We start from the raw sequence: 10,466 nt of genomic DNA, 5'->3' as shown, positions 1-10,466 counted from the left end.
TTTATGAAACAGGGCACAAAGTGTCATAATGAAGGAATAATTCAAGATAAAATGCAAAATATATTTGGACTAGATTTTATTTTGAATATTTGAATAAAATTAATAGCAATATTCCTGTGGTATTTGTTATGATGGACATAATCACACATATTTCAATATTTATAGAGCTTTTTAGAACCAGTTTTACTTCCATCATCAGTTGCTACCTACTTGATACTTAGAACATGCTCTTTAATGGTATTTATTATAAATCAATGAAAATGGTTGTTTTGACCCAGCTGGTCATTTTGAGAAATGAAAGATAAACTAATATACAATTTGTAAAATTGAAATAAATTTAAATTTATAAGCTTAGAAAGTCTCTACATAATTTAGTAAAATTACTTTTGTGAATACCTGATGCCACACAGACTGTTAAGTCAACTACATTATATTGCAAGTTATTTGAATCTAGTTAAATTATTAGGTCATTTTGCATAACCTTCAACATTGCTTTAAATGTTCCTAAAAGTTCTTGTACTATCCTTTAGAAGATGGGCCAATCCATACCAAGAGTGAATTTAATTCAAGAAAAAGTGGTAACTATAAGAAATCCATGCCTTAGAAGGTGATGGTATGATTCTTTCCCTCTTACATAACTATAATAATTTGGAACTCCACTGTAGGAACACACAGATTGACTTGAATTAGAATAACTTTTTTGTTTGTTTTTGTAGTATAATGTAATATAAACTTCTGAGAGGTAAGAACTAAATCCAAGTAATCTTTGTACTTTCTTTACAATGCTTAGAACAAATGGATGTGAAAATCTTGCTTGGCAAATGGTTACTGAATTAGAAAAGTATTAGAGAGAATGTTTTTATTGAATTTCATGCACACACATAAGTAATATGATATGTATACGACATATATGCATATATTTTTCTTTCGCTGTATGTAACACAAGAACCAAAATTCAATTATCACAGAAGAATCGACTATGGTACATTTTATGTAACTTCAAGTTGCATTTTTTTTTTCTGTAAGGTTTTTAAGATATGATATCTAAGAAAAAAGTAAAATTCACTGCTTTGAATGTTCTTTTTCAGAAAAGTATTTTCTACTTCCTAACACCTAAGCAAAATTTCTGAAGTAAACAATGTGTATGTTTTCTCCTAATTTCATAATTTCTAAAAGCAAAGAGACTCAAATTAACTATATTTAACTTCGTGGATTTTATTTTTACTTTGACTGTTTCAATGCTGAAACACATAGAATACAATCTTGTAACTAACTTACAAAGTTGATGGTGTGAATATAATAATATTATTGCCTACAGCATGTCTTTACATTTTATATTAACAAAAAGATTTATGCAATTTGTTCTTTGCAAAGTACATACCTAATCTTTTAAGACCTGATATTTTGGCATATTTGAGGATCAACATTCTTTTTATTTATGTTTCTTCCACCTTGACCTTAGAGAATGCAAATTGCTGCTGTGAATGGATTAATTTACTCTTCTATCAGAATAATATACTTAAGACTTTCTCAAGTCTTGAAACATGCTGAGTATTAAACATTATAATCCTTCTTTCTTTCTCAAAGGAAGTAATTGCAGGTTAAGTCTCTCCTCTTTTAATCATTTTATAAAGCAAATAATATTTATGAATACTATTCTTTCTATATAAATAAAAGCATACTAGTTTCTAATGTCATATATCCTTTATTTAATAAAAAATTTCATCATTTTTTACTTGAATCCAGACCACATATATCATGAAGAACAATAGTCTGAGAGAATACAAAAGAATTCTGAACAATATAGTTCTGAAAAATGAGACATGAATGCTTTTCTGAGCATTGGTATGATTCAAACAGACAAGTGCTGATAAATCTACATGAATATTGCATCTGGTTCATTGAGTAGCTTATAATTTTGAAACTGTCACATGTCAGCAAATATATCAACACTGCTAGAAAATCAAAAAGGAAGTACATTTCTAAGTGCAATTGCATCTAGCTTACATAGATAACCATGACTATATTTTAAATAAAATGTTAGCTTTATAAAAGAAATTATTGTTACGCAAAGTAGTTTACCATTAACTCTTCCCTGAGTGAAGAGAATTGAGCACATAAAAGAACTAAACAAATATTTTAGAGAGACATGAACATACACATTTGTGCATCTGTGTGTGTGTGTGTGTATATATACACACACATACATACACACACACACACACATATATATAAAAAACATAAATGGTCAAATGGTCATGGAAATTCTTTTTTGCCATCATGTTTTAACATTAATAATCATGTCAAACTCATGGAATCTAGCTATTGTCAAAGACGATGATCGTATTTTAACTCATTTTTTAGATGAGTTTTTACTTAAGATGTCATTATCTTCTAGACATGCAATAGACAGCATCCAAACATACATAAACATATGAAGTATGTTTTAATACTGAGAAAAATCTTGTAATTTTTTTTTCTTAAAAGCCAAGACAAGAATATGACTCTCAATTATCTGACCAGGTATATAGATACATATATTATGACAAGCTTGACTTGGGCTCATTTAAACAAATACAAATTATGAACTGTAGCTGAACTGTAAGTACAGTGCAGGGGGGACTAGAAATTCAGGTTAATCAAGCGCATTAGTATTACTTTGAAGTAACAGTTTCAGGCACTGTGCCACGATTTCTAACTGAGCGTAAGTCCTAGAAACCAATCTAAGTTTTCCTCTCTATTTATTTCTCTTTTTTTTTTTTTTTTTCCTGCCTTTTCCCCTTCCTTCCACTAAAAGCACTGCTTTCTAGTCTAATTTTAAGTGAAGCATCTTGGTGTTTTATAGGATATTCTCTAAAATGTAACACTCAAGTAAAACATCAGAACTTGATTTTAAACTTCGATTTTAAAATATTTTATGTTAGGAATTATACTGAAATAACTTCCTTTTGGTGATGTACCATTAAAAATGTTTCCCTTGCAAGTCTAGTTAATTTCAAAAGTAAAAGTATAGAAATAGATTCACATGGTTTATACTTTTAAGATAATATTATACATTCCTTCAATTTATAAGGAGTGCCTTCTTGAACGATTTTTCTTTTAGTGAATTATTAATGAAGTTTATAGATTTACTGTAAGCCAACATTTAAAAATGAAAATTTAATTATAAAAGGTCATGGAAATATATTTTTGACAGTATATAAAAAGAGATTTTGAATAAAATTATCAGATAATGAATCATTAAACATTTCTCAGAACATTATTTAGACACAATGATTTATATCATAATGGTCATAATGTAGACTTTTTATTTGACAACTGAGTTTATAAACTCTAAAATGAGTTTGTAAGTGCCCATGTGGTCAATGAATATCAGTAAGAGTGGCAAAATGAGTATCAAAATCAGATTTTACTCTTTTAAGTGCCAATATATAAACTCCACACATGGTATCTTTTTAGAAATGATCTGCATACATTTAAGTTGGCGTGGACACCTTCAAAGAGAGGCAGAGGTGTATGAATTCCTAATGAGGATGAGAGTACAGTCACCAATCAGAACCCTTCCTCACATTCTCGAAATCGCTTGTATTTCACATTTCTCTCCACGCAGCAGAATTTTTGACATGGGGCATTTCTTGCTCTCCTCTCTTTCCTTCCAATTTACTATAAGGCATTAAGTGAAACGTCTTCAGCTACGGTGTGTGGCACAAAAACATCGCAGCGGAGAAATGCATGGAATGGAAGAGTCCTTTCCCTTCCAAAACTCTGTAAGCGTCAAACGCCAACCCTTGGCTCCTTCATCTCCTGCTCCTCTGACTTGTCAGTGTGCCATTTCCCTCCTGTGCCTTCTGCCCAATTGGAAAATACCGTCTACCCTTCACAATCCGCTACTTTCTCTCCTCTGTTCACATTTCTCCATTGCCATCAACATTTTTTCAAAACATTCCGACGGGTTTTGAAGTGGGGTTTTCAACCTCCCTCGACTGTGACAGCCGAAGTCCCTTCAAGAAAGAAAAATGATGTTGGAAATAATAGTAACGAATAAAGTATCACAGAAATCCCCACCCAAGCGATATGGTTTCCTTGACTCGCCCTTAACCAACCCGTTAAGTTTAGCCTGACAGCATCCCTCCCTCCTCTCGGTTCCTCGCCTGAAGAGCCGCCTCCACTGCGAGCGGTGCAGGCATTTTCGTTGTCGACTAACCCCCTCTAGCGCCGAACTGGCGGCATCCGAGCCGCGGCTGGGCTTGGCCGGGCTCTGCAGCGCTCCCGGCTCTGTCCCTGCTCTGGGCGCCCGCCTCGGCCGCGGGGCGAGGTGGCGGGGACCGCGGACGCCGAGGGTCCTCCCAGTCAGCACGCCCTGTTACCCCGGCCCTGGGGCTGGGGCCGCGGAGTCCCACCAAGTGGCCCGCACCGCGGCTTCCGGGCGACCCGAGCGCGGGGAGGGAATGGGTGCCGCGAGGGGGCGGCTCGTGCGGGGAGAGCCGTCCGCCCACCGCGCCCCTGCGCTGCTGTGGATGTGGCCACGCGCCACTCGGCCCTTGGACTGCTAGGAAAGCGCGGCCCGACGCCACCACGCCGTGGACGCCTGGGGACCCCTGAATCTCAGCGTCAAGGCTGCGACGATGCTCGTGACCTCCACCGCGAAGTCACCTCCGCAAGGCGACGCGAAGACCTCGGCGAGCCCGGGCGCCGTGCACCCGCCACTTTCCAGACTGATGTGACCCCCTTTTGCTGCTTCCTCCCCGCGTTTTGCTTTTCTAGAACTGGAAGCCGCGGAGGCGGCCACTGCGCTGAGGCGCTCGCTCTGGTGGTCAAGTTCGGGCGACCCGCGCGGAGGGTCGGGCTGACCGCCGCCGGCGAGCTCTCCCCGGACGGTTGCGCCTGTCCGCGGCACTCATCCCCTCCCCTCCAGCGGTGGAAATGGGGAGAAGTAAGTGGGAGGCGGTGTCTGGAGCTGACTCCTCTTAAAACGGTCGGCGCCGCTGCTATGAAATGGGCGGCTAAGTGCTTGTGGGACTAAGGGCGGCCTCAGAGATGCCCGGAAAGCGGCTGCCACGGCCAGAGCGCGGCGCAGACGCGGCCGAGTCGGAGGTGTGCGCGGCGCGAGCCGGTGTCCACGCCGTTCAGGCCAGGGGCTGAGGGCTCAGTCCGCACCCTGCTCCAACCGCTCGCAGCCCCGTTGAGCCGCCTCGTCCGCCAGGCTCTCCTCGCACCGGCCAGAGGAAAGTTCCCGCGACCCCCACGCCTCTTCACAGCTGCTGCGCCTCCCTTGCTTTTGGCTCCGCAAGTGCTCACTTGAGTCGGGAGAGGTCCTCGGGCCGCCCCAACTGCCCGCCCCACCTGGCAGTCCCTCCCCGCCCCCGTCCTCGCGGTGAGGCGCTCCCCGCCCCCTTACTCCCCTCCCCCAAACCACAGCCCGAGCTCGCTCCTGCGCGCGCGCTCTCTCGGGCCCAAGTGAATAGTCCTCGCGCGAGCGGGACACTGTGGTGGATGCAATTCCCCTCGCCTCCAGCTGCGAGGAGCTCCCCGGCGCCGCAGGCAGCGTCTTCCTTCGAAGCAGCTGCACCTGCACCTGGGCAGCCTGGACCCTCGTGCCTTGTCCCCGGGACCTCGCGCGGGGGGCGCCCCGGGACACCCCCTGCGGGCCGGGTGGAGGAGGAAGAGGAGGAGGAGGAAGAAGACGTGGACAAGGACCCCCATCCTACCCAGAACACCTGCCTGCGCTGCCGCCACTTCTCTTTAAGGGAGAGGAGAAGAGAGCCGAGGAGAACCATGAGGGGCTGCGAAGTCCGGGAATTTCTTTTGCAATTTGGTTTCTTCTTGCCTCTGCTGACAGCATGGCCAGGCGACTGCAGTCACGTCTCCAACAACCAAGGTAAGGGACGGGGCGGAGGAGCGGGAGTGGGTGGGAGGAGGAGGGTGTTTGGAGAACCAGGGCACTGGTTGCCTCCTGCAGGTAACTTTGTCCAGGGGTCAGTGTCTCCTGGCTCGCCACACGAGGGGGTCGAGGATGTCCCCTTACCATAGCGCCCTGTCTACACCGCCCGGGACGGTGACCCCACGGGCTAGGATACCTTGTGCTTCTAAATGTCTTTAAATGGTAGCGTGAGCATATCAGCTGCATTTGGGTCCCACCGCTGGCGCCCGTGGGACCGCCCGCTGCGCTGTCTCCACCGGAGGTCAGGCTCTGTGGCACAGACTTAATAGAGACTTCTGGCTCTTGGTGGTCACTCATCTCAGGGGAACGTGTGGGTTCTCCCATATGCCTTCTTGAAAGGCAGGGTGCTCCCGCTGTGCCCCGTGATCAGTTATCAGCCCTTCCCCTCCCCTCCGGTGAGTCTGTAGCCCTCGCCCAGTCTCAGTCCCCATGCTTCATCTGCCATCCGGGCCACCGAGGTAGACTTACTCGAAATTCTTCCTAGACCAGATGCCCCAGATCTGTGTTGGGGTTTCATATTCTTGGGGGCGGGGAGTAGAAAAGCGTTTAGGGTGAATTTCCAAGTTGTGGATATCCTATTTATGAAGTCAAGTCACTGACAGATTTCTTGGAGGACTTTGTTTCGGTGGGTAAAGTGGAGGTGAACAATGTGTAAAAAGTGATGGAAAACCCTTAGAATATTTGAGCATTTTCCCTTTTTCTATTCGCACAGCCTTCATGAAATATATCTCATTGTATTTTTGCTGTGAATAAAGATCTATAAGAATTACCACCGGCATATTCTAAGTCCTTTCAGACTAAGCATGAAACAACCATAAAAGTTTTCCAGCATGTACCTGGCTAGATATTCTCTCATTCGTGCTCTAATGACCAACCGATGTGTCCCTTCAGGTATTGTGTGTGGTGGTCAGTTATAGTTATCATTTAACGTATAAGGCATATGTTTCAGAGTCTCGAAGTAATTTGCAGGTATAAAAATGGAGGCCAGATGGCTTGAAAGTGTTTACTTTTTGTGTGACAAGGAAAAGGTTAAGGGAGAAAACAAACAACACAGCATTCTTTTTTTGTCATCAACATAAATGGCCATTTTACTTAGAAATATTCAGAATCAGAATAAAATATAATTATTAAGTTGTTCTCATTTATACAGTGATACTTTGGCATATTTTCCTAATTATTACAGTTATTTTAAACTGACAGAATGCAATCACAAGTGAGTGAATTTGGAAACCACACATAACCCTCATGACTTTGAAGATAGATCACATAATAGATAACAGTTACAGTGTTTTGCTGTAGTGGTATATACCATGACACTACATCTTCATTTGTTTTCAAAGACTATTGGTATAAAATATTGAATAGATAGTTACTTAATTTCTGTAAAGATAGGAGATTGTTTTAAAAAAAAAGGTGTAGCGATTACCCTTTTTTGTTGTAAGGAGAGAAAACAATTTTTAATAATTGGAAAGTCAGACATTGATATTGTACTTTATAATAGTAAAAAGGGATACTAGAGATGAATACTTTGAGAGTCGACTGTACTAGAAGTTTATAACAGTTGTTTCGCATGCAATAATTTCCCCAAACAACGTTTATTTATTTAAATACCTATGATATATCAGTAACTACCATAGGCCCAGGGGATACTAACATAAATAAAACAGATATCTGAATCTACAAATGACCCTAAAGTGCCATTCTGCTAAAATATGTCCTGTTAAAGCATGACCTTTCAGATATTCATAGTAAATTTGAAAGCATTAAGATGTTATTTATTAACCTCTTCTAGTAATTTTTATTTGCATATCCATTTTAATGACTTTCTCATAGTATTTACAGAAGTTTGACCTAGAATATATGCCAAACATATGTAATTTATTTATTTTTATTAATTATCTAAACTTAGTGAATGAGTATTGTCCAGTTTTCCCATCAGTTAAATAGAAGCATTAAAGATTGTCTACTTAAACTCTTAATTTGAATTTGTGTTGATACACTGATAGCACAGGTTGTGCATAAGAGTACAGTGGGCAAAATAGTACCTGAAGGTTAAATTGGATAAAATTTAGGTGACTTCTTCAAAAGAATATTGTAAAGTATAGTCAGAATTTTTATCAGACAAAAATGATTATTTATAAACTGATGCTTTTACAGTCTAAAGTCATAGTGAATAGAAATTTTTCCTGATAATGAGATAACTTTCAAATATTGAAATCATCACACTAATGGTTAATAAAATGCTGTTTCTAAATGTTATTCTTAAAAGCATTTTAGGGATATTTTCCTTATTTATAGTTTCATAATAGGTACAATAAATCAAAGCATCTGTTTTTAAACATGGAAAACATGAGACATTATAGAATTATATGTACTCAACTTGGAAAGATTAATGTTAAATATAAATTTGATTTATTATACACATAAAAATAAACTAATATAATTCATATTTAGTTTTGAGAAGATAGTTTTAATTGTCCAATAATTTTCACTTTAAAGGCTAATGGAATTAATGTTTTAATTTTGAAATTTGTTATTTTATAGAAGGTAAAGTTACATTTATGTGTAACTTCTTCCTGTTTAAAGATATTCACAAAGTAAAATTTTAATGTTATATATCTGTTTTACCAAATTATATGACATCCTTCATGGCTGAAAAGAATGGATTCACCTTTCCCACAACTCCCACCCCAATCCCCATTTTTCCATATATAAGAAAGGTAAAATGATGATGATATTGACAAAAAAGTAAACTACCTCATTCTTTTAACATGGTGCTGACAGTAACTTGACTGCAGAAAGGATCTCTTCTCTTGTCTTTTAACTGTGTGAAGCTGACTGTAAAGATGAAATAAATCAATTTCACTCTCTCTTCCTATTAACCAAACCTCCTTGAATCGATCAGAAGGTACAGGTGCTTCCTAGATCACTTCATCTGATTGAATAAGTGGAAATATGAATTGTGTTTAAATCTTTCTCATAGTCCATTAATTTTCCCTATATTTAAAACCACAGTATTAATTAAGTGTTGGTAATTTTTATTTTAAAAAGATTTTATCTTTTCAAGGAATATAGCCTTTCATTTCTGTACTAGACACTTATATGAATGTAAAACACAATCTTGCTTCATGTATAAGCTCACCATTTATCGTATATCACAGTGGCCAGTAGACACCAGGGATCCATTTATTCAAAGATTATTCTGTAGCAAATACAACTTTATAGCCTAAATGAGTTGATGCATATCTAAGGGTGTGGCCCATGCTTTTAAAAATAATCAATTGCATACTCAAATAATTCAATTAAGTCAAAATATGGTATGGATAAATGAGTCTAGTGAACTTATTTTATTACCAATACTTTGTGAATTGATTTTCCCCCCAGGCAATTCAATGACAAAATAAACAAGCAAAACAGTAGTGTAGTTGATTTCATTAAATTTATTAATTTGAGTGAATCAACTGCATAATCCACTGAGTTGTATGTAAATACAAGTAAATATAAGCAGGAAAACATCTGTTTAACAAAATTCATGGCCTAAAATGAGTTTTATCCATAAGTTTTATTCACAAACTCGATTGAATATTGTTCTTATATTTATAGAAATGGAGACATTGAGGAAATTTTTGAAGAATGTTCAAAAGTGAACCTTGAAATACTGAAAATATTAAAAATTTTGTTAAATTAGGAACACTGGATTACTTGGAAAGAATGTTTCTGACAGACCATTTAGAAGAAATTAGTTTTTGAGGATAAACTATGTATAGATGTAAGGGTTCCAGAAATCGTTATCAGATCACTTCTTGTTAGTCATAAGTATAAATACAACTTAGAATATAATTTTATTATACATTTGCAATATAAAATAAGTAATTGTATAATTAATCATTATTGATTAGCATCCACAGTACAGAGATAAAATGTTTTCATGCAGCTCCAGCAGTGATCATCTAAGTGTTGTTTATTCTGGTCCTGGGGTAATACTATATCTGGAAAAAATTTTCTTGCAGAGAAATTATACATAATCCTCAAGGAACTCTTCTTCAAACAAAAAATGACATAGATGAATATAGTTCAAGTTAATATAGTATTCTTGAGTATAGCACTTCTATATGAATTTCCTAAGGGAAATGTATATATCTTTTGGTACAGGGTAAATTAATGATTAAATTACATCCTTTTACTTCTTTGTTACTTTTACATCACAAAATAAGTGTTAAGAAAATATTAGAGTAGAAAGCCTTTTGTTTCTTTGTTTCTTCACTAATCATTGCTAGTATAAACGACTAGTATAAACAACTTAAATACAAATGATACAAATTTTCCTCTACCAACCCTCTTTCCCTATCACAATTTCAGTAACTCTCTCTCTTTTCCTCTCCTACCTCTCACACACAACTGCTTCTGACTACATGCTTCATTTGTTCTAACTGGTGAAATAATAGATCCCACTTCACGCTGTTCATCAACCAGGGCCCAATAGGAATAGAAATTTTTTCATTGTACCCTTGACTCACCATCTTGG

General features: G+C 38.6%; 1 protein-coding gene across 2 annotated transcripts in view; it reads left to right on the top strand.

Moving 5' to 3' along the window:
* The first annotated feature begins 5,469 nt into the window (after positions 1 to 5,469).
* Positions 5,470 to 10,466, top strand: part of EPHA6 (EPH receptor A6) — a 941,742-nt gene continuing 936,745 nt past the window's right edge. The window contains exon 1 of one of the 2 annotated variants that reach the window (XM_023216076.3): positions 5,470 to 5,878. In XM_023216076.3, coding sequence (XP_023071844.1) covers positions 5,494 to 5,878 — 385 coding nt within the window. In that variant the 5' untranslated portion in view covers positions 5,470 to 5,493. The remainder of the gene's footprint in view (positions 5,879 to 10,466) is intronic. The other variant, XM_023216075.3, reaches the window with a different exon arrangement.

Source organism: Piliocolobus tephrosceles, chromosome 2 (genome assembly GCF_002776525.5).
Source record: "Piliocolobus tephrosceles isolate RC106 chromosome 2, ASM277652v3, whole genome shotgun sequence".
Classification (NCBI taxonomy): domain Eukaryota; kingdom Metazoa; phylum Chordata; class Mammalia; order Primates; family Cercopithecidae; genus Piliocolobus; species Piliocolobus tephrosceles.
Note: the sequence above shows the minus strand (reverse complement) of the source record. Positions and strands in the feature narration are given on the sequence as shown.